The sequence below is a fragment of the Hoplias malabaricus genome, chromosome 8 (genome assembly GCF_029633855.1).
Source record: "Hoplias malabaricus isolate fHopMal1 chromosome 8, fHopMal1.hap1, whole genome shotgun sequence".
In the NCBI taxonomy this organism is placed as follows: Eukaryota; Metazoa; Chordata; class Actinopteri; order Characiformes; family Erythrinidae; genus Hoplias; species Hoplias malabaricus.
The window spans coordinates 6,218,434-6,243,033 of record NC_089807.1 but is presented as its reverse complement, the minus strand read 5'-3'; the positions used below and the strand labels follow the sequence as shown (position 1 = coordinate 6,243,033).

At 41.9% G+C, this 24,600-nt stretch overlaps 1 protein-coding gene across 1 annotated transcript in view; it reads left to right on the top strand.

Annotated features, from left to right (window-relative positions):
* Positions 1 to 24,600, top strand: part of atrnl1a (attractin-like 1a) — a 301,564-nt gene that overhangs the window by 259,057 nt on the left and 17,907 nt on the right. Inside the window, exon 28 of the mRNA XM_066679153.1 lies at positions 377 to 484. Coding sequence (XP_066535250.1) covers positions 377 to 484 — 108 coding nt within the window. The remainder of the gene's footprint in view (positions 1 to 376; positions 485 to 24,600) is intronic.

The window sequence follows — 24,600 nt, the reverse complement described above, 5'->3', positions numbered from 1 at the left end:
GTGCAGTGATGAAGTACTGGGGTTATATAACAGACGGCATGCTGACCCACTGCTCTGTGTGTGTGTGTGTGTGTGTGTGTGTGCGCATGCTGATTTCTGTGCTCCTGCTTATTCAGCCATGTGGCTGTTATTATGCTGTGTTTTCATTTGTTTACATTTGTTTTCTTCATGGTGTTTTGGGACGTGCAGAGATAAAGACCCCTTCACATAATTCACAAAAGCTCTCTTCCTCTCTCATTTCCTCTTTAATTAAGTTTTCTCTCTCTCTCTTTCTCTCTCTCTCTCTCTCTCTCTCTCTCTGTGCCCTATGTGCCACTCTCTCTTCGTGCTCTTCCCTACTGTCTCTCTCTCTGTCTCTGTCTCTGTCTGTCAGCAGGAGTTTATGTGGGAGCAGCAGCAGATGGCAAGTCGGCCCTTTGCTTCCGTTTTGGTGTCTCTGGAGGTGACTGAGGAGGAGGAGGAGCTTCTTATTGGCCAGGTGGAGGTAGGTGCCTGTGCTCATTTGCATAATGTTCTTATGCTTACTGAGCCACTGCAGATGCCGTGGATAAAATCCAATATGTCCAGTAAATATATTTGTAGAAGGATTTACTCACTTTCTTTTTGTAACTAAGTTTGTTTAAGAAAAGCACCAGCAATAATACAATAATTAAACACAAATAAAATAACCGTAATATAAAGAACTTCCTAAAATACTTTTCTGGAAAAAGATGTGCAGAGAATATCACAATCCTCTAAGCCTCTGATTCTTAAACTTGTTGTTGTGTGCTCCCCCACCCCACCGCCAAATAACAGTGTCCCTTAACTGAAGGCACTGAAATATATCCTTGAGAGTACCACCACAGTGACTTTTTTATTTTTTTTAATGTAGGACAGAAAGCAGAAGCAAATATGCAACAGTTGTAAAGCTTTATTTATGTGATCTATATATGCTTCAGACAATAGGTTGATTTTGTCTGTGTTGATTTAAGTGGATTATTTCAGAATCCAGGTTTATGGAATGTGGAGTTCCACAAGGGACTATTCTGGGACGTTCATACTTTTTTATTCCTTCTGTCCTTCATCCATCCATCCATCCATTCATCCTTCCATCCATCCATTCATTCATTCATTTATACATTTATTTACTTCAAATCTGTTTGTACATGTAGGATCTTTTTATATGCAAACGATTCTTCTTTATTAGTATCTCACCAGGATAAATCAACTGTTGCAACCATTCCTAGTGCAGAACTTCAATATGTATGAACATGTTTAGTTAATATTTAATTATCATTACGGGCGGCACGGTGGAGCCGCAGGGAGTGTCACAGTCACACAGCTCCAGGGACCTGGAGGTTGTGGGTTCGAGTCCCGCTCCGGGTGACTGTCTGTGAGGAGAGTGGTGTGTTCTCCCTGTGTCTGCGTGGGTTTCCTCCGGGTGACTGTCTGTGAGGAGTGTGGTGTGTTCTCCCTGTGTCTGCATGGGTTGCCTCCAGGTGACTGTCTGTGAGGAGAGTGGTGTGTTCTCCCTGTGTCTGCATGGGTTTCCTCCGGGTGACTGTCTGTGAGGAGAGTGGTGTGTTCTCCCTGTGTCCGCGTGGGTTTCCTCCGTAGGTAGGTGGATTGGTGACTCAAAGTGTCCGTAGGTGTGAGTGTGTGTGTTGCCCTGTGAAGGACAGGCCCTCCAGGGTGTATTCCCGCCTTGCGCCCAATGATTCCGGGTAGGCTCGGGACCCACCGCGACCCGGAAATGGATAAGGGTTACAGATAATGAATGAATGATTGAATAATTATCATTACATCTGAGAAAAACAGAGCCTATCCTTTTGGGATACTGCTGTGTCCGATCCACTCGTACCAACGCAAAACACACTAACACCCCACCGTCACCATCAGTGTCACTTTAGAGCTGAGAATGACCCACCAGCCAAATCATACCTGTTCTGTGGGGGTCCTGACTATTGAGGAACAGGGTGAAAACAGGCAAAGAAAGTATGCAGAACAACAGGTGGACTTCAGTCTGTAACTATGATTCTAAAAAAATGGACAGTGAGTGTGGAAACGGTCATTTTAATGTTACTGCTGATCTTTTACTTCCTTATTCGCAGTTCTGATGGGCATCAAATGTTGCCTTAACTTAAAACTACGTGTATAAATTCGCACCTAAGTATAACCTTCTCCTCTTCTTTTCTCGGGAACATAACACGTCTAACTGGTGTGAAAAGAGGTACCTTGTATTTGTAGAGAAGCAGATGGTTAAGTTAAGCTCCACTGTAAACCCAATTTTCAGCTTCATATCTTCCATGTAGCAGTTAATTGCATGGTTTGATATTTATTTTACCACATAAAACCTGGGCGGAGAGGTCGCGGCTCGGAGAGGGTTCCACAGAATCAATTTGTATTTCTTTATGTTTCATTATCAAGCGTAAAAACAATGATCCCCACCTCGGCGCTGGCCTTTGTAGGGATTCAGTCGAGTGTCAAGTGAAAGCTCTCACTACTTCTCTGCACATGTTCATGCTGTTTCCCACCCTCCTTTTTCCCTCATTCTTTTTATCTCACTCTTCTTCCCCAGGCGCTCGTATTTCAGAACATCTTCAAAAGCACCATCTGTACATTTTGACCTCTTGTAAAAGTAAAGAAACAAAACGTGTCCCTTCGTTTACTTTGATTCGAACATGTGCATCTGGTGTTGATTGATGTGGAGCAGTTTATAGGAAGAGTGACTTAGTATTAGTATAAGTAACATATGTCTAGAAATTCGGATGAATTTATAAAGTCTGTCTAAGTCTGTCTAATTAGGCTTGGCTACATACCATCGGAGCTGGATCATGGATGTTATTGCTCTGTTCAGTGTGATGTTTGACACGAAAACTTCTTTCATTCCCAATTAAAGCACAGAGATGTACATTCCTGTGAGAATGTCGAAGACCACCCTTGTTCAATTCATTTCCAGTCACAACACACACAATGTTTCCAGACATCATTTGTTCCAGAGATATGATATTACACTTGCATAAGGTAGAAGAAATTAAAGGTGGCATACTATATCCCTTATCCTCAAGTGGACACAGTTCTGGGTCTTACGTTGATCAAAATTTCACAAAGAAGTCTAAACAGCTCTGTGCTGAACAGTCAGATTCAGTGCCTGTTCCTTTAAATGATAATGAGCCGCTCAAGGTTCATCACAAACCGAGTGCACAGCAGTGAGAAGCAGGCGGTCTGGTTTTAACCTAACCCCCAATGCTTCCTGGGCTTTTAAGCTGGCTGTCTCCCATTCCAGATGTGTGTGTGTGTGTGTGTCCACAAGGGGTTAACAGGTATAATTCTATTTGTTTTACATTCAGTTCCAAGGTAGGAGGCAAAAATGACAACTCACTGCGGCATCCATTTTGAAGTTTAGAATCTGCACTTGCTGCATGATCTCTTCACCGCTTTCAGTCAGCTACAAGTGAAAATTTATTCTCATGAAATTACACCACGTGCTTGTTATCGCAGCCCCTTTGGCGTCAAATCCAAATCTGATACGATGTGCTCCTCCTCTGTGTTTGATTGCTGATGTCTGGTTTAATATTTAGAGACAGAGAGAGTCTGGAAAACAGATTAAAAACAGAGGAGAAGACAGAAAGAGAGAGTGGGTTGGTGGGGTATTATGGTTGTTGACCACAAGGACAATGGTGGATGATCGACGGTATTTATCTGCCTTATCTGAGCTGGGCACACTGAACCACAGCATGTGAGCAATCACTAATCTGTGAGGACTCGCCAACACAGAATAAACACTGAATACAGGAGAGCGAAAAAAAAAAGGTTAGATGAGAACAGAAGGGCTTATATGACCTCTAAAAATAAATAAATAAACAAACTAAAGCGATTATAAAATAGTCTGAAATATGTGTTCAGAGCTGAAACTGTGAGGCTGGGACCGATTGTTTTCCACTATGTGTTTATGGTCTGCTTCCCAGTGTCCTCCATTTTGACCTCTCCATACATCTAATAACCATTTGCCTGTTTTCAGTTCATTCATTCATCCATCTCCTGCAGCTGCTTCATCCTGTTCTGGGTCCAGAGCTTACCTGGAATCAGTGGCATCATTACGCTGCAAAAAATGAAATCTAAGCAAATAAAATTTACTTAAATCTAGTCTAAATATGTAGTATTACTCATTTGGAAATTGTTGTAAGAATATAATTAGATTTTTCCTCTTATTTCTAAGTTATTTGTGCTTCTTTTAAGCATCATTTTATGTTATTTCTTGAACTTTTGAATAAATATCTGAAATAACATCAATAAATAACATAAGATGATGCTTAAAAGAAGCACAAATATCTGCCAATGGAATAAGACACTTTCTGTAGATAAAAGTATCTAAAACAGGTAAAAATAAGTCAGAAATATGTTCATTTATTCATTCATTCATTATCTGTAACCCTTATCCAGTTCAGGGTCACGGTGGGTCCAGAGCCTACCTGGAATCATTGGGCGCAAGGCGGGAATACACCCTGGAGGGGGCGCCAGTCCTTCACAGGGCAACACAGACACACACACACACACATTCACTCACACACTCACACCTACAGACGCTTTTGAGTCGCCAATTCACCTACCAACGTGTGTTTTTGGACTGTGGGAGGAAACCGGAGCACCCGGAGGAAACCCACGCAGACACAGGGAGAACACACCACACTCCTCACAGACAGTCACCCGGAGGAAACCCACACAGACACAGGGAGAACACACCAACTCCTCACAGACAGTCACCCGGAGGAAACCCATGCAGACACAGGGAGAACACACCAACTCCTCACAGACAGTCACCCGGAGGAAACCCACGCAGACACAGGGAGAACACACCACACTCCTCACAGACAGTCACCCGGAGGAAACTCACGCAGACACAGGGAGAACACACCAACTCCTCACAGACAGTCAGAAATATGTTGAATAATCTTATTATATTCTTACAACAATTTCCAGATGAGTAATACCAGATATATACCAGATATTTTTGTAGCATAGACCAGTTTTAGGGGAGCTATAGCCTCCCAGGATTGATTTGTAAAGCTTAGACAAATAAGTTTACATATTCAAGTTAAATATTTAGTCATCAATCAAAAGGAATGCAAGCTTTTGAGATCATTATTAAAGTTAAATGATGAATTAGATTGAGCTGTTCTTACATGGTATTCACAACAAATCTTTTCAGATGAAAAGCCCTGTAAAATGACTATTTTTTTGAAGATTAATTGTAAAATTTATTTAAAATTTTGGGGATGCCAACATTTGCAGGCAAATTATATATTTTATTGATTAGGTGTAAAAATAAGATTTAAAGCATATATTTGTACTGTATCATTGTCAAAGTTCAAACATTCTCCCGTCATTTCATGGTAATTGTGTAATATTAAAAACAGCAACTATCACTTTATATCATCAAAGATGAAATGAAAATTAAGTAATTTGCAAAAAAAGTGAGTGAGAATTTTGATCAGTCACTGAATTTGTTATGGGTTCAATCAGGACACTCAAGTATTGAGATTACATAGTGTGAATAATATGTATTTTTTTATTATTAAAATGTACAAATATTTTAATATTTACTGCACACCTCCTTTTATCTGAGGCTTCTGAAAAATGAAGATTATGCACTGGTTTCATTTCCGCATCAAACACAGAGACGGATTCTAATTAAATAATCTTCTGAAGGTGCTCCATAATAGTGTTAAGGAGGAAGTGAAAAAGCACATCATTCTTCCTCCCTCCAGATTACATGTGTCTGAATGACCCCGGTGCATAATAAAGCAAGAGGTGTGTCATCAGCGTAAATCATCTCCTTAAAACTGGGATGATGTGCAAACACACACACACTGTCATAAAAATGATGAGGCCACAACCTCAAAGTGTCCCAACACACCTTAACTCCATCAATCGCACAACACCATTTTCCTAATGCTGTTTTAGACACGGAAATGAATCAATTCCCTATCTAATGTTTTAATGCACTGTGTTTATTTCCAGGGTGCGGGTAAATGTGCAACACCGTTTAGGAGACAGAGTGGCCTTTATGCTTAAGTACTCATGTACACACACACACGTTTGGAAGGCTAGTCAATTAAATAGTGAGTAAACACTAAATTATTGAATAATTAATATTAATAAGCTAATCTTCATCATCCAAATGCTGTGTATCTCTCTCTAAGTCGCTGAAACTCAGAATCTGTCGCCACACCTTAATTCATGATGTCTTTGTGAAGTTTTAAGCTACCAATATGTATAAAGCGGGTGGTCCTTTTCTCATTGTAGACATCCTGTGCCTGTTTTTTTTTTTTTTTGGGGGAGGAGAGGGAAAGCAGAGAAAGGAAGCCACACAGACATGGAAAGCTCTGGGACCATGGGACCCTTGCTCTGGCTGAGGACAGTGTAAACAAACCGAGAAAGAGCCGGCACAGAGCACAGAAAAATCCAGCAGCAATTCGCCCTGCTCTCCACCCACTGCCCATCGGCTTCTACCCACTGTCTCCACCCAGAGCCTGGGTCCCGTGGTCCATGAGGCAGTCTGCCTCCAGCACTGGAGGATTAAGATACACTTCAAAGGTTTAACGGTTTGCTGACACCCCTTATAATGAATGAATTCAGCACCCAATGTTCACACAGAGTTACAATCTGTTTAATCTCTGTGGAAAATCATTGAATACAATGGGATGCTCTGAAGCAGCTGCACATGAGCGTATGGTACACTACACAGTACAACGCATCAGGTAAATGGGAATACAATCCTGCACCATTGGACTTTCAGGATGAATAGCTTAAATGTAATGGTCCACTCTTTTAAATTTTCCCTTTTCCTTTAAGGTCTTTTTGGAGATAAAAGATACAGACAATGATGATAATTACACAATAAAACAAACACATCCTGAACAAAGCGGGGTGGGGGGGGGGCATATTTGCTGAGTCTAAGCCCACACCATACTCAATTTTAGCTGGCCATAAGCAGACTCCTGTGTAGATAAGGCAGCGCTAAACAGGCTAAACCTGGACACAGAGCGCTAAACAGGCTAAACCTGAACACAGAGAGCTAAACAGGCTAAACCTGAACACAGAGAGCTAAACAGGCTAAACCTGGACACAGAGCGCTAAACAGGCTAAACCTGGACACAGAGCGCTAAACAGGCTAAACCTGGACACGGAGCGCTAAACAGGCTAAACCTGGACACGGAGCGCTAAACAGGCTAAACCTGAACACAGAGAGCTAAACAGGCTAAACCTGAACACAGAGAGCTAAACAGGCTAAACCTGGACACAGAGCGCTAAACAGGCTAAACCTGGACACGGAGCGCTAAACAGGCTAAACCTGGACACGGAGCGCTAAACAGGCTAAACCTGGACACAGAGAGCTAAACAGGCTAAACCTGGACACAGAGCGCTAAACAGGCTAAACCTGGACACATAGAGCTAAACAGGCTAAACCTGAACACAGAGCGCTAAACAGGCTAAACCTGGACACAGAGCGCTAAACAGGCTAAACCTGGACACATAGAGCTAAACAGGCTAAACCTGGACACATAGAGCTAAACAGGCTAAACCTTGACACAGAGAGCTAAACAGGCTAAACCTGGACACAGAGAGCTAGCAAGGAACAGACGAGAGAAAGACTAGGGCGTATGGGCCCTGTCCAAATAAACCCAATGAACCACGTTCCTGGCAAATTCCATCATTTACATTTGTGTACAGTCCATTTCAGAAAATACATCACAACGCAACACAACAACGGTGGGGAGAAACAGACAGACTTGATACAATGATAACACAGATAAGGGACACCTGAGACTGATAACGAGGGGGCAGGATTACAAATAACACTGACGAGGAAGAGGAACAAAGGCAGGACTAGGGCAGAGACACGAACAATAACAAACAGGAAAACATACAGGACAAGGGCGTGACAATTATTATTATTATTATTATTATTATTATTATTTTACACACTCTTCAGTACAGTAATGTGTGGTTTGGGACACAGCCAGATACTAACATTAGCTTGCTGCATGTTTAGACTGCTTTCTCACAACCCGAACACAGCTAATATTAACATTCTCTGACTCTCGGATCCTCCTGTGTTTCCCTAACAGTTATATACAAGCCGCTTTCGGAACTGCAATTAGCTGTCGTTGTTATCTGTTGTGCTCTCGTTACTGACCTCAAGCCCAGAGCTGGTAAAAACTAACCATATAAACCAGACTCGGACTGTGAATCAGAGGCCAGTGAAGCTGATGACTGAAGCAACTCTACAATTGAACAGTCGCTTTTATCAAAGGCCGAAAGAAGACCCACCTTGTTAACGGAAATAAAGCATATTTTTCTTTCAGATTGTATAATTTTTTTGGGGATACACCTCCCCCCATCCCCCGCAGTTCCTACTCCAAAGGTCACAATAGTGTACCGTACCTTTTTTTTTTTTCCTGAGTGAGTGGAACGCCCCCTTTCATACCCCTGTCTTGCCATGGCTCCTCTGGAGTGAACTCGGACTTTTTGGGAATAAACTCCTCTCTCTGTTCTGAGCCGGCTCCATCCGGCCTTTACATTAAAACGCCCAGTGACTGAGGAGAGATAAGTGGGGGATGACAGAAAAGGTTTGAAGAGCTGTCTCCCAGGCTCCTGCTGTGTGTGAGCTAGTAATCACAGCCTCAACCTCGGCCTCTCTCACCATCCCGCTTCACACATAGCAATCTCAGCTCCACACACACACACAGGCATCACAGCCAGCTCCCAGAGATACAGCTTCCATCTCCTCCCAGTGTATGATTTTCTCCCCAGCCAGAATCAGAGTATGGATTCTTTATCATACATCCTGCACCTGCCTTGCTCTGCGCATGCTGGTCATATCAATCAGTTCCAAGTAAGTCTTATGAGAGTGGGGTGTGTATAAGTTTGGACATTTTGTTGATGTTCTAAGTGTGATGAGCCTGTGCCATTACTGTGAATTTGGGGTGGGTGGGGCTGAGGGTGTCATCAAGAGCACTACTTTTACCTGTGTGGCATGTGGCAGCCTTCTGAGATTGAGAGTTTGCCACTTATTTTCTGCGTTCCCTTTTATTTGTCCTGACATCACATCTCAGAGGCAACCGATTCTGGCCAAAAGAAGTCCAGAAAATAAGCTATAACTAAGTCATGAAGCCGGGCGGCACGGTGGTGCAGCAGGTAGTGTCGCAGTCACACAGCTCCAGGGGTTCAAGTCCCGCTCCGGGTGACTGTCTGTGAGGAGTGTGGTGTGTTCTCTCTGTGTCTGCGTGGGTTTCCTCCGGGTGCTCCGGTTTCCTCCCACAGTCCAAAAACACACGTTGGTAGGTGGATTGGCGACTCAAAATTGTCCGTAGGTGTGTGTGTGAATGTGTGTGTGTATGTGTTGCCCTGTGAAGGACTGGTGCCCCCTCCAGGGTGTATTCCCACCTTGCGCCCATTGATTCCAGGTAGGCTCTGGACCCACCGGGACCCTGAACTGGATAAGGGTTACAGATAATGAATGAATGAAGGATAAGTCATGAAGCCCAAAAGAAGACAGGCCCAACCAAGACTGCCTTGGGCACTGAAACAAAAGTACAAAAGGGAAATATTCAATATGCGCTGTGGTGCTTTTAATGAGGCTTTCAGCTGCACCCACTACAACTTCATCACTAATGGCACAGGCTCATCACATCAGTGAAAATAATCTAATCAGTAATCTACAGGGAACATACTTCAGTGCAAAGTTTCTAAGGCCTTTCACATGCTAGAACCAAACTGACCACAGTTTCATGGAAAAATGTACTCACTGATGACATTTCAAGCGTCTTTCCGCCTCCATCAACAACAAATCCAATGACCTCAGCGTAACCTGGGGGTTATATCACAGAGCAGCATTTCTCACTTTAGCCAGACATTCGTGCAAGTCGAGTCTCTCCAAAATGAACAAGCTCAGGGCTTAAGTTATCTGGCCATGCTGCTTTGTGTTATGCAACAATTATTAACTTCCTCCAAGATTACCCCCCTCCCCCTCCATCAAATATTATGAATTCAACACAACTCCATCAAGAAAAATAGCTCCCCTCCCTCACCAAAAGCTATCGACACTAATAATAATCTGACGACTAGATTCAGCTCCCCTGGTTTATTCATATATATATACACAAGAATTCAGAATTCAGATTCCACAAATGCTCTTAATTCTTTTCACACACACACACAGAGAGAGAGAGAGAGAGAGAGAGAGAGAGAGAGACCTCTACACAGCAAACAATGGAGTTGTAAATAGTTATTGTTATGAATTTTGTATAGCCTCATGCATGGTTGTTAAAAATGCATACATTCTTATTTTTATTAGTTTTCCTGACTTAGTTCTCTCCTTATCAAAGGCCTCATTGCTACATGAAATGTGAATTATTAATAACAAAGCACTATAGGTCCTCCAGTGGCAGGAAAAACAAAGGAACAAGCAAATAACCTGGTAATTTAAAATAAGGCTAGACTTAAAGATTTATAAATGGTTTATTAAATGGTTATTAATTAGGTAAACATTAAACACCTGTAAACACCTTAAATATCATTAATAATCATTCATAATACATGTATAGGAACGCCAACAATGATAGTTGTCAGATAACTTACTAAAATTGTCAAAGTTAAGAATACACTGAGATCAGAGGATGGCAATTTATTCATTTAAATAATTTAAGGCACACTACATTATTATTATTAAAAACAGGCCACTTTTGCCCTTTCTATCTATGTGTCATATCTGATTATTAATTACTTATAATATATTTACAGCAAAATTAATAACCAATTATAAAAAATAATTGAAAGCATATTAACGTATGTCTAGTCATAAATAAATTATTTGTAAACCTGTTTTTAAAATGATAGATGTACTTATTAATATTTATTAACATATTATAACATGTTGTGAAATGTGTTTCCATGTTCTTATGGATGGTATACAATGTAAGGTTTTCAGCCTTAACTTGACCCTATTGAGATTCCTCAATTTTGACCTCACCTGTAATCTTCATTCAATAGTGAAGAGTCCAGATGTGCCATTTCAGCAAATTTCATCTATCAAAAAGCACTCAGCCATCTGCGATCAAAGTCAGCAGTGACCTGGGTGAGGCTCTTTTAAAGCCATTTCAACTCTATTGAAAGTCTGGTCCTGGTTGCCGGTGTACGAGCAGAGCTCTTGGCCCTCTAAGGCGGTGAATTTCAGAGATCAGCTTTAGCCACTCACTGTGTGGGTCTTGGACGCGTTTCTCACATTCCGCTGATGGTGCAGAATCTTCCATTAAAGCGGCTCTGCGGCTGCAGAGGGATCACCGTGATACTGAAGTGAGGACAGATCTGATTCACTCAGACAAATGAATCAAATCCACATGAGCTGAACTCCGTCAGAGTCTCAGATGTAACTCAGTCTCCACTCTGTGTCTATTAATGTAGCTGGTGTAGAACAACTTAATCAACACATTCACCTGAAACCTCAACGTAAATAGCCTTACTTTTAAGATGTTTAAAGACATAAGGGACAAGGTGATAAGACATGAACAAACTGAACTAAATACTCTGCACACACACTGGCTGTATATGAAATGTACTAAAAGCCGTCCACTGATGCAGTTTACTGCGGGAGGAAGATGCTGAATCTGCATTAAACTCTGCTTTTGTCTTGAGATCTCCAAAGTTGTAATTACTCTACATGCAGAGTGAATGTTAGAGCATCAGTAGCCTGGCAAAGTCATGGTGTATTGCTGCCCTGGATGTGTGTCTCAAACTAAACGCTGTTACAGGTACCTTCTTGTCAGAATGCTGTCTGCTGAGGCACTAAATGATGAAACATCAAGGCATCAAGTTTTTTTTTTTTTTAATTAAACTACATTTGAATATCAAAGAATCAAAGTGTTATATAAGTAAAGCATTGGATAGCACCACCTTGTCATAGTTTCTAAATGTGAGTGAGTAAGTGAATGAGTGAGTGAGTTGGTTATCTAAAAATTAACATCATACATTCTCTATCAAACTTTAGGTTGTGTATTCTCCCTGTGTCTGCGCAGGTTTCCTCTAGGGGTCCTCATTTCCCACAGTCAACACATCTTAGACAGGTTGGACAAGTGTGTGACAGGAGTGTGAATGAGTGACTGAGTGAGTGTATGAAACTGTCCACATGTGAGTGGCTGGGTGAGTGTGTGATGCCCTGTGATGGACTGGAACCCTGTTCAGGGTGTGTTCCTGCCTTGCGCCCAATTATTCTGTGTAGGTTCTGAATCCATGAATCACAAAACCATTTTTGATGAAGCAGTTACAGAAGATGAAAGGATGAATAAACTTGCAGTTGTGAAGGCTCTTTGGATGAGCGGCAAAAGAGGGAGATAATACATGTCAAGGCTGTGTGTTAGTAAAATGTAACTTGTGAATTCTGTATGTGGTTGTATAAGTATTATTGTAGTGAACTCAAACAATATTTGTGCCATTGATGAGCTTACACCACCTCAAGTTCATGCTTTTTCAAGACCAATAGATAATAAATGAAAAAGCATGAGCAGATAATTATATTTACACAATAAAATCCAAACCTTGCCTTAGCAAAATTTATTAACATTGATAGATGAGACCATCAACACAGACCTGATAAATGACTGGAAATGACATGAATTATCTGTTTTGGGCAAATATTTCCAGCTCTAAACTACATAACTATCACCAGACTTTATTCACAGCTGAATGTTCCCATCCTCCATGGACCGTCTGTGTTTTATTAGCTGTTAAGATCTGCGTGTAATCAGAGTGTACCTGAGAGAGGGCCATTTGCAGATGGAGGTCAATAGTGCTGCAGTTCAGGGGTCATAAACTTTCCATCAATCACTCCATTAACAGCCTCATGCCACCTGCAGACACTGTGTCTACAACAATACCGTGCCCAGGCTTTGATAAGGCTGGGTATTGAACTCATCCACGCATCATATTTATATATGTTTGGAGTAATCACTCAGCAAAGCTTGCAGTGTATGTGCGCTACCCATGGCAGGTCTATTGCTGCTTTTCAAAGACCAGTGTAAATGATGAATAGCAGATGAATGGACACATGACATCACTGTAGTTTAAGAAGCTTAAGTTTACAGATGAATGTCATGCACAGGCTAACTGGCATTGGTCACGTGAAGAAAAAACAAACAAACAACAACAGCAATAAAAGCTATGAGCCTGGGACTCATTAAAATAATATATTCATTAGAAAAAAAAAAACATGTAGTTGCAATGGTGTTACTGGTAGTTGCTATGATGTCCATGACGGTTGCTAAGTTGTTGCTAGATGTTGCTATGCTAGCCCAGTTGGTCACTAAATGAACAAGGTTTCCAGGTGACTTTGGCCCTGTCATCAGGAAACCACAAGTTTGATCCCCACCACAGCCTCTGGGAATCCAAAAGCCCTATTCACATTTGAACTCTGGAGAAACTCAGGAGTATCGAGTCCAGAGATTCCAGAGGGTTCCTTTCAGACATGCAGTGTATGTTGGGAATGGGAGAAGAATTGAACAGAAACAAACAGATAAACAGAAATCATTGAAGACTATTTATCTCTGTAATAAAAGAGTATGGGTGATAGCTTTCAATTTCCCCCGTCACATAACATGATGCATTGAATTTTCAGTAACATAACAATTGGTAGTGTTTCCTCCAGTTTGTTGAGCTTCAGTGGCATTGTGTATATAGACTGTTTCTAACTGTAACCACAAGCAACTTCTCACTATGAGGTTATCAACAATGTAACCTTTAGTCAAAGTAGGTCAAGATGGTTGTTTTCTCAAATAAACAAGTAAATCGAGTAAAATTCACAATCCAACACATTATACAGCACATGGCTGCAATTTGTTTTTCTTTTTACGTGTGGTGAGTTAATTGGCTTATTAGCAAAATGCGCCCAAGTGAACTGTTTGAGTCACCAGTCGTCCAGCCCTGCTTTTGCCCCACTTATTCATGCAAATGTCTAGTGTGACCGCAGATTAATTTTTTTTATTTCAACAGTACCACAAGCTCCATTTTTGAATCAACACTAAACCATAAGATGGTTTGTATATTTGGAAATGTATCAATAGTTCTGCAACTGGGTCATGGCCAATCAACACATAAACATTTTCCTTCTCACTGGTGTGTTACTTTGTGTAGGTCTATGTTACAGAAGGCACATCCTTTGTATGATGCACATGTATTTATTTATCTGTATAAGGACTTAAACCTCAAGCTGAAGGTCACTGCTACTGTGTAAACTCCAACTTTTAAACCCCCCTCTCCTGTGACATCGCTTAATCAATAGTAAATAGGACACTCCTGTAAAGCAGAGTGATGCACGTAGAGTTAAAAAATCCCTCTGCTGATTTTGTTATGCTCTATGTCAGCACTCATGGAATGTCTCTTGTCCAATCAGATTATGTGGTTGGAACTTAATGTCGTATATTTGTTGAGCAACACAGCAATGTAGCTGGTGACTGATTAAAGCTAAAGTATGATATTTATTTTCAGAATTAAAGTGTTGCACCTCTCCATTTCTCTCCCTTTTTCATTTTGACACGCATTTCATTTCCATTTCTACTCGCATGTCTCTCTTTAGTGATTTTGTCTGAGTAAATTAGACTCAAGTTAAACCTGATCTGAGTGAACGTGCTGGGACTCTTGTCATGTCTGTGCAGGAGATTAGTGGAGCTTTAATGCTGCTGCTTTGGTTTGGGCCTGCTGCACTCCCTCAGCCCAAACACATTCACGTACCTTGGCTAGAGCTAGAGGGATACAAAGGTAACAAAAAGTTAAGAGCCATCAAGTCACTGACAGGAGAGTTTCTATTACAGAAACGATGAGGTACATTTAAAAAGTTATTTCCCTGGAAGGACCTCTTGTGGTGTAAAGACCTCCAGACTGAAACACACCTTATAACTTCAGCATGAATGGTCCACATTGTTGTAGATTAAAATGGCTCATATATATTGTATGGCCAAAGGTACCTTGTAAAATAGCATTTATTTCCATTATTGTACATTAGTTCTTGAAATAGATGTATTTTTATTTTATTGATTTTATGTATTTGTTGTATTAATAAAATCTACACCTGAAACTATGGATACTGGAAGCCTATGCTAGCATTTCTCCTGCGGTGTTGCTATCAGTGTGTGAAGAGTGGGAGAAGAGGGTTGCATTGACAATCCAACACAATGGGCAGGACTTGGAACACATTTTATAAGTGGTCAGAAACTTGTAAATAACTCATGAAAGAACATAGTTATGTTAAAACGAAGCACACCATTGCTTTTCTTGTGAAATTCCCAATAAGTTTGATGTGTCACATGACCCTCTTCATTGAAAAAACAAAAGTTGGATCCAAAATGGCCGACTTCAAAATGGCCGCCATGGTCACCACCCATCTTGAAAATTCCCCCCCCTCCCATATACTAATGTTCCATAAACAGGAAGTTAATATCACCAACCATTCCCATTTTATTAAGGCGTATCCATATAAATGGCCCACCCTGTAGATTGTCTTAAAAGTGTGGCTGAAAGCTGTAAGTTAAAATTAACACCAGAGATGAATGTGTTTTCTGGACCATAATAAATAACAATAAAAATGATGTAAATAAGAACAGATATGAAAATGTGAACCTCTGCGAAGTCCTTTGTTGCTGAAAATTTGATCTGAGTTCAGTATCAAGTTAATGGTTTAAAACCGTATTTATATTTAAAAGTATTATTATTAGTAGTATTTCAGTAATAATTCCAGAGAGTTCAATGCTACAAACCTCCATGAATATCCCCAGGCATTTGGACAAATGTGGTGATGTGCAGAGCTGCATTTCTTCATGCCATGTGCTGTATAATGCAGTCAGATTGCTCAGAGCTAACAGATGTCTCTGTGACACATTGTAAAGCCCTGAGATGAATTTGCATCCTTTATAATTGGCAAAAAGGCATTTTATTTGCTTGAAGAGATGCCACCCCTAAGCTTATACGCAGCTGGTTCCACAGCTATCGCTTTCTGCACTGATACACAGAAGCCTTGTCCAAGCTCCTCTGCTTAATATCTGCTGCTTTTCTATTAAGACTTTGGCTTATTTCTTAATGACAACTGGCCCTCTGTCTTTTTCCCCAGCCTTCTAATCAATACCTCCCCCTCTCAGAGACCATAAGAAATTATATAAAACAAAAACATTAAATCAATATTGAATTTAGAGCATTTTCAGGAATGATAGGCTCTGTAGGGGTTCAGAATGTTGAGTCTGTCCTTATTTATTGGTTTCATTTTATATTTATTTGTTTAGATCCAGAAAAACACATCCATCTCCAGTGTTAATAGCGGTAGAGAACGAAACACACACTTTGCCTTTTGAATCAAAAGCGCTCTTGCTAGGCTTTAGAGAGATGATTAATTTGTTTGTTGAGGGCTGTTGAAACTGCCCCTTTCAATTATAGGATTGCTTATTCCTTTCTTTCTTTCTGTTTCTCTCAGCCTGTGTCACACTTGCTCTCTCCCTCAACCTGCGACTGAAATGGAAATGAAGAAGCTGGTCACTGTGTGAAAGCAGATATTTTTATTTTATTGTTATTATTTGAAATCTGCTATAACTAGTGAATAAATCTGGAGAAGGAGAGATCTAGATCACATGCCGCTATAAACATCCAGAATGCTCGGGTATCTGCTGGAATATGTGAGATCAATGTGGCTGAAGTTATTGTAGTTTTGTAGCTATGCTAGTTGGGGGCATTCATTTATTATCTGTAACCCTTATCCAGTTCAGGGTCACAGTGGGTCCAGAGCCTACCTGGAATCATTGGGCGCAAGGCAGGAACACACCCTGGAGGGGGCGCCAGACCTTCACAGGGCAACACACACTCATACATACGGACACATCTGAGTCGCCAATCTACCAACGTGTGTTTTTGGACTGTGGGAGGAAACCGGAGCACCCGGAGGAAACCCACACAGACACAGGGAGAACACACCACACTCCTCACAGACAGTCACCCGGAGGAAACCCACGCAAACACAGGGAGAAAACACCACACTCCTCACAGACAGTCACCCGGAGGAAACCCACGCAGACACAGAGAGAACACACCACACTCCTCACAGACAGTCACCCGGAGGAAACCCACATGGACACAGGGAGAACACATCAATTACTCGCAGACAGTCACCCGGAGGAGACTGACACGGACACAGGGAAAACACACCAACTACTCACAGACAGTCACCCGGAGGAAACCCACGCAGACACAGAGAGAACACACCACACTCCTCACAGACAGTCACCTGGAGGAAACCCACACGGACACAGGGAGAACACACCACACTCCTCACAGACAGTCACCCGGAGGAAACCCACGCAGACACAGGGAGAACACACCACACTCCTCACAGAGAGTCACCCGGAGGAAACCCACACAGACACAGGGAGAACACACCACACTCCTCATAGACACTCACCCGGAGGAAACCCACACAGACACAGGGAGAACACACCACACTCCTCACACTCACCCAGAGGAAACCCACGCAGACACAGAGAGAACACACCACACTCCTCACTGTCACCCAGAGGAAACCCACACAGACACAGGGAGAACACACCACACTCCTCACACTCACCCGGAGGAAACCCACACAGACACAGGGAGAACACACCACACTCCTCACACTCACCCAGAGGAAACCCACGCAGACACAGGGAGAACACACCACACTCCTCACACTCACCCAGAGGAAACCCACACAGACACAGGGAGAACACACCACACTCCTCACACTCACCCAGAGGAAACCCACGCAGACACAGGGAGAACACACCACACTCCTCACAGACAGTCACCCAAAGCAGGAATCGAACCCACAACTTCCAGGTCTCTGGAGCTGTGTGACTGTGACACTTCCTGCTGCACTACCGTGCCATAGTTGGGGGCAATATAATGAAATATTACTAGTGATCAATCAAAATGAAAAAATTATATTTAATTCCACCTTAAATGAAGCAGGAGTTCTATTCTGGAACTTGAGCTTATTTCAATTTTCTGTTCCACCTTAAAACCATAAAGACAAAGTTAATGATTATAATAAAAAAAACACTTTTTATAAAATTCAGAATATGTTTCCTCACCAATTGTTGCCCTGCAGTCTGCTCATGTGTGCCCCAGTGTGTGTAAATGAGTAAAAAACAAAGTGTCTCAGTCCAGTATTCTAGTCTTTCTTTCACTCATTTTATAGGTGGATAATGTTGACTTACTTTTGCTGTTTCGGATCATTTAAGGTGGAAATGTCTACAAATTCAGGAGACAGCTAACTGCATTAGTGAAAGTGCAACAAAACTAAACAACTCGAGTTACAAATGAGTTTCTGTGTCTACAAGTTAATCTTTAGCTGCATACAAACAATATACTGATAACAAACATTATTTTTCCTCAAACATAATGCTCCACCTTAAAATATGCAGAGCTTAGAACTGCATTTACAAACAATTGTAGACATTCCCTTTAAATGGAGCAGCAACTACTTTCTCCTGCCTAAACTTCTCAGTCAAATTTTCCATTCCACTTTAAATATGGCAGCAACACTCTGGCACCTATCGTTCTGTTTGAAGTTTTTAGTTCCATTTTAAATGATGCAGGGAGTGTATTACCGAGCATGACTCTTTTCTCAGTGGAAAAAATTGAACATTATGTTGGTAACACATTTTGAGTGATCTTCAAGCCACACACTGAGTCCTTTTACGCTTTCTAGTGCTAAGTAGGTGGGCCTTAAGGTGGAGAAGTTTCTCGAACCCCTGCTCTACAGCGTAGCTACAGAAGCGGCTTACAGGAGCTTGGCCAGGACTCATGGCGCTGAGCCTGAGAGCAGCTAGAGAGCAGAAATGAAAGACAAGGAGAGAAAGCATTCCTGACACCACTCGCACGGCTGCAGAGTTCTCGGAGTTAACCTCCTTCTCTCTCGCTCTCACTCTCTCTCTCTCCTCTAATCATTTCCAGCATCTCTTGCTCTGTGTCAGGCCGAGTCAGCATGAACACACACACACACACACACTTTGGCTGATGCCTTTCCTGAGACACTGGCAGGTGTGTGAGTAAATGTGCCAGTTGCTGGAGGGCAGGTTCACACAGCCTCTGTCTGATTACACTACACACCGCTGCTCAGACGAAATCATTACGCTGCTGTACAGTTTTGCAGCATTGTGATAAATTCTGTTTTCATGATAAACAACACTTTTCTGGACACACAAACCTCTGACCAAGGGCATGTTTTACTGGAATGAGAGCGAAACAATAAAACAAACTGTGGAATAAAAGTTCTGAACATGGAATACAACTTGCCAAATGTTCATTAGGCAGGGCCCAGTTGAACTGCTCCAAAACTGTCGAATACAATCATTTTACATTTCTTTTAAATGAACAAAAACAAACATTGTTGCATTGGGCAGCACAGTGGTGTTACAGGCTGTACCGTGGCCGCAAATCCATAGTGTTCAAACTCCACCTGTGAGGAGCTGGAGAAGTTTGGTGTGTTCTCTCTGTGTCCCATAATCCAACATATCGGGAGGTGGATTGGCTGTGTGAAGTTGTCCACGTGTGTGAGTGTCTTGGTGAGTGTGTGAAATTGTGTGAAGGTGTGAGTGTCTTGGTGAGTGATTGTGTGATGCACAGGGAAGACAAGGTTTCCTGTCCTGGGTGTGTCCCTGCCTTATGCCCGGGATGAGTGAATGAACAAACAAATAAATAAAGAATAAAGGTTTTTGTGTAACTAAAATTACATTTCTAAAGAATTGTTGGAGGGCAGCATGGTGGAGCAGCAGGTAGGTGTCGCAGTCACACAGGTCCAGGGACCGGGGGGTTGTGGGTTCGATTACTGCTCCGGGTGACTGTATGTGAGGAGTGTGGTGTGTTCTCCCTGTGTCTGTGTGGGTTTCCTCCAGGTGACTGTCTGTGAGGAGTGTGGAGTGTTCTCTCTGTGTCTGCGTAGGTTTCCTCTGGGTGACTGTCTGCGAGTAGTTGGTGTGTTTTCCCTGTGTCTGTGTCAGTCTCCTCCGGGTGACTGTCTGCGAGTAATTGATGTGTTCTCCCTGTGTCCGTGTGGGTTTCCTCCGGGTGACTGTCTGTGAGGAGTGTGGTGTGTTCTCCCTGTGTCTGTGTGGGTTTCCTCCAGGTGACTGTCTGTGAGGAGTGTGGAGTGTTCTCTCTGTGTCTGCGTGGGTTTCCTCTGGGTGACTGTCTGCGAGTAGTTGGTGTGTTTTCCCTGTGTCCGTGTCAGTCTCCTCCGGGTGACTGTCTGCGAGTAATTGATGTGTTCTCCCTGTGTCCATGTGGGTTTCCTCCGGATGACTGTCTGTGAGGAGTGTGGTGTGTTCTCTCTGTGTCTGCGTGGGTTTCCTCCAGGTGACTGTCTGTGAGGAGTGTGGTGTGTTCTCCCTGTGTCTGCGTGGGTTTCCTCCAGGTGACTGTCTGTGAGGAGTGTGGTGTGTTCTCCCTGTGTCTGCGTGAGTTTCCTCCAGGTGCTCTGGTTTCCTCCCACAGGGGAGGAATTTTTTTACTATATAAATTAATATTTAAAATAAGTGTTCTCCCCGTGTCCAAAAACACGTTGGTAGGTGGATTGTTGACTCAAAAGTGTCCGTAGGTGTGAGTGAATGTGTGAGTGTGTGTGTGTTGCCCTGTGAAGGACTATCTACCAGTGTGTATCTAGTAAAATGTTCAGTACTGTCCAGACATGGTGAGTGTGGAGGCCTTGGTAGATGTGCTGCTCAAGAAACCACTCATAAATTTATTTTACAGTGTGTTTAGCAACATCACTGTGGAATGAGGGAAATTTACTTGCAACGAGAAAGGCACCAGCTCCTGTAAAAGTGCCTCATATACTTTGGAACGATCATGCAGACCACGCACGGTCATCAGAGCTAACGACTTACCACAACTGTTGTGCATACCTTGCTGTTATGCACGTCGTGTTAGGCAGTTAGAAACAGACATTGTGGGTTGAAAGAATTCTCTAACTCCTCCAAATCCAAACACTTGCAGATGTGGGAAAGAGAGCACTCATCAGTCTATAAATCCTTTACCCCGTTGCTCAGAGATCCAGGTCTTTTGCTTGGAAGGTTTTGGAACAGCCCGTCTGCAATGAATATCAATCATGCAAAGCTAATCACATGGTACATCTTTGTACAGTGGTAAAGTGTATCTGCTGGTTTACTGTTCTCATACCAATACAACTCTGGTATCTTGAATTTTAGAGACTACGTTCTCTTTAAAAACTTTTCAAAGTTTCTCTCTCAGCCCTGTGAATCGTAGATAGCACATGCAGCTTATTAGCATTCATCCCAATATGACTCATCTCTGCAGCTGGTTTAATATGTATCAAGCTAAAACCTTGTTGTATGTGTTTCCTTTGTCTACCTTGGGAAATCTGAATACAGGCACATAGGAGTCGAAGTAATCAGGCTTGGCAAAGCACAAGCACACACACAAGCTTTGTTTTTACAAATTACGGGTCCATTACATATACTTTCATTCACCTTGTGAAGACTTACCTATCCCTAACCCTAACCTTAACCTTACAGTAACCCTAACCTTACTCTAACAGTAAACCTAACCACAATCTAATTAACTTTCCCCTGAGCCTTAGCCAAACCCAGCACTTACCATAGCATCATTAACTGTTGCCCCAAACTTTAGAACATGTTTTCCACCTAAAAATGTAATGATTTATGTTGTGTTGACCATCCTGTGGTCTCTTTCAAGGAAGAGAACACTGTGAGCGAATAACTCAGTTTTGGTCTGTGCAATGTGGTATATCCCACATACAAACATAGAAAAACACACACACACACACATCACGTGTGCATGTGACTGTTCAAAATCGAGATTTCCTCTGGCTCTTGAGACTTGCAGCCTACAAACTCCAGGAGTAGCGCTTCATCCATATTAATGCAGGGACACGCAGTTTACAATATACAGCTCCAACATCATTTGTATCCCCCTGTGTAGGTTAGATACACCTTGTATAAAAACCACAGAATCAATTCATCCTACACCAGACTGGGTGGGATGGGTTTATGGTGATAGTGCTCTTCTCGGAGGTGCACAGACAAAAAAAAAAAAAAAAAAAAACTGGGCACACCTGCTGAACCCATATTGTTTATTTGTTTCTGTCTGTTTTTTTTTTACCATAAATGCTCAGGTTCTTTTGTTTTAGGAAACTAAAAGCTGGTTGTTCTGAGTTAAAGACTTGCTAACCTGGTAAGCTACAAAGTTCAATGAAATAGGTCTAATGGACCTGTTGACTTTAAACTCTTATGCAGCTTCTTTATTGGGTGCTTCCACACCTGTAGTTCATTTGTTGTGGTTCGAATCAGTTAAATAGCTCGTATTCGTAATCTTGGAACGTTTTCCCCTTGGTTTTGTTTGTTTTCACACACTGAATTATCCAAGTGCCCAAAACGCATCACCGCAAACCACGTGAGAATGTTCTCACGGCTGATTGACCAAACCTGACTTCATTATCACCCTGACTAGAGTGAAAACAAATCACAGTTCAATTTAACCAGATTAAAAAGGTGTGAAAGTACCCATAGATCACTTTTGGGTCTAAGATCTAGAATTCTGTACAAAGCTACTTTGTAAGAAGGACAGTAATACCTTGACTTACGAGTTTAATTTGTTCTGTGACCGAGCTCGTAACTATATTTGCTTGTGTGTCAAATAAAATTTCCCCATTAAAATTAATTGAAATGCTATTAATCTGTTCCAGCGCCAAAAACCACACCATTTTTAATGTGTTTTTAAAAACGAAAACTTAAATACCAAATAATGTATAAAAAAAATGATAATACATAATAAAAGAGGCGGCACGGTGGCACAGCAGGTAGTGTCACACAGCTCCAGGGACCTGGAGGTTGTGGGTTCGATTCCTGCTCCGGGTGACTGTCTGTGAAGAGTGTGGTGTGTTCTTCCTGTGTCTGCATGGGTTTCCTCCGGGTGACTGTCTGTGAGGAGTGTGTTGTGTTCTTCCTGTGTCTGTGTGGGTTTCCTCCGGGTGACTGTCTGTGAGGAGTGTGTTGTGTTCTTCCTGTGTCTGTGTGGGTTTCCTCCGGGTGACTGTCTGTGAGGAGTGTGGTGTGTTCTTTCTGTGTCTGCGTGGGTTTCCTCCGGGTGACTGTCTGTGAGGAGTGTGTTGTGTTCTCCCTGTGTCTGCGTGGGTTTCCTCCGGGTGACTGTCTGTGAGGAGTGTGGGCTTCATCGCTGGGCTACCTAGAGGCGGGTGGAGTAAGCTCACTCACTCATAACTCAGATATCGCATCATGAACCAAAAAAAAAATTCGTAAGTTGATTCAATTGTAAATTAATGTTTCACTGTAGTTAAAAATACCTTTTTTTGGAACAAGGTTGTAGGAACAAAGTGAGACCTAAAATTGGTATAAAATAGATTTACACATCTCTGATTTACTGTCTGTCTCTCTCTTTCTCTCTCTGAATAATATCACATTCACCTCTGATATGTGTTTTACTTTTCATAGTGTGGCAGTGACTTGTATTTTCTTTGGTTGATTTTGTGGGATGTTTTAGGAATTTTTTTTCTCTAATGTTCGTCTTTGCCTCTTTCTTGGTTCTTTACTTCGTTCTTGGTTGGAATTCTGGGTATTGACTTCCTTATATGTTCTTCTGTTTTTATGCGTATCAGTAGAGGGATTAACAATTCTATAACAGCTCTCTCTCTTTCTCTCTCGCTTTCACTTTCGAACAATTTCACTAAGAATGCGTTAGAAGCAAATGTGCAGGAGCACATACCCTGATAATTAATGCTAATGCTAATCATCATATGGAATGTTGTAATATGTAAGATTATGTAAGATAATGTAAGATCAATCAATGTTTTGATTTGTTTTTTCCTCTTCGTATTGTCTCACAATCAAAGTACAGGAAAACAAATAATCCATAAAACTCCTCCTTAAATGTAGCAGATGCTATTATGCATGGCTATTAGCAATGGAAACAGAAGATAATGTGGAAAGACACACCCAAGGACATATTATCATATAATCATGGGGTTTTTGGGTAAGGAATCCAATTTTGTTCTCCCATTTATGGAGCTAATGTCTAATCCACTATGCAACCACTCCTACACTGTCACACAGTTCAACACAGTACAAACAATGTAAAGGTACAATGGTGACCTTGTGCTTTTTCCTAAAGAAAACAGGGATAGCTGCAATTTTTTACTATATAAATTAATATTTAAAATAAGTGTTCTCCCCGTGTCCAAAAACACGTTGGTAGGTGGATTGGTGACTCAAAAGTGTCTGTAGGTGTGAGTGTGTGTTGCCCTGTGAAGGACTGGTGCCCCCTCCAGGGTGTATTCCTGCCTTGCGCCCAATGATTCCAGGTAGGCTCTGGACCCACCGCGACCCTGAACTGGATAAGGGTTACAGATAATGAATGAATGAACTTTTACAATAAGGGCAGCACAGTGGTGCAGCAGATAATGTCGCTGTCAGCTCCAGGGTCCAGTTGTCTGTGAAGAGTTTGGTGTGTTCTCCCTGTGTCCGTGTTGGTTTCCTCCGGGTGCTCTGGTTTCCTCTC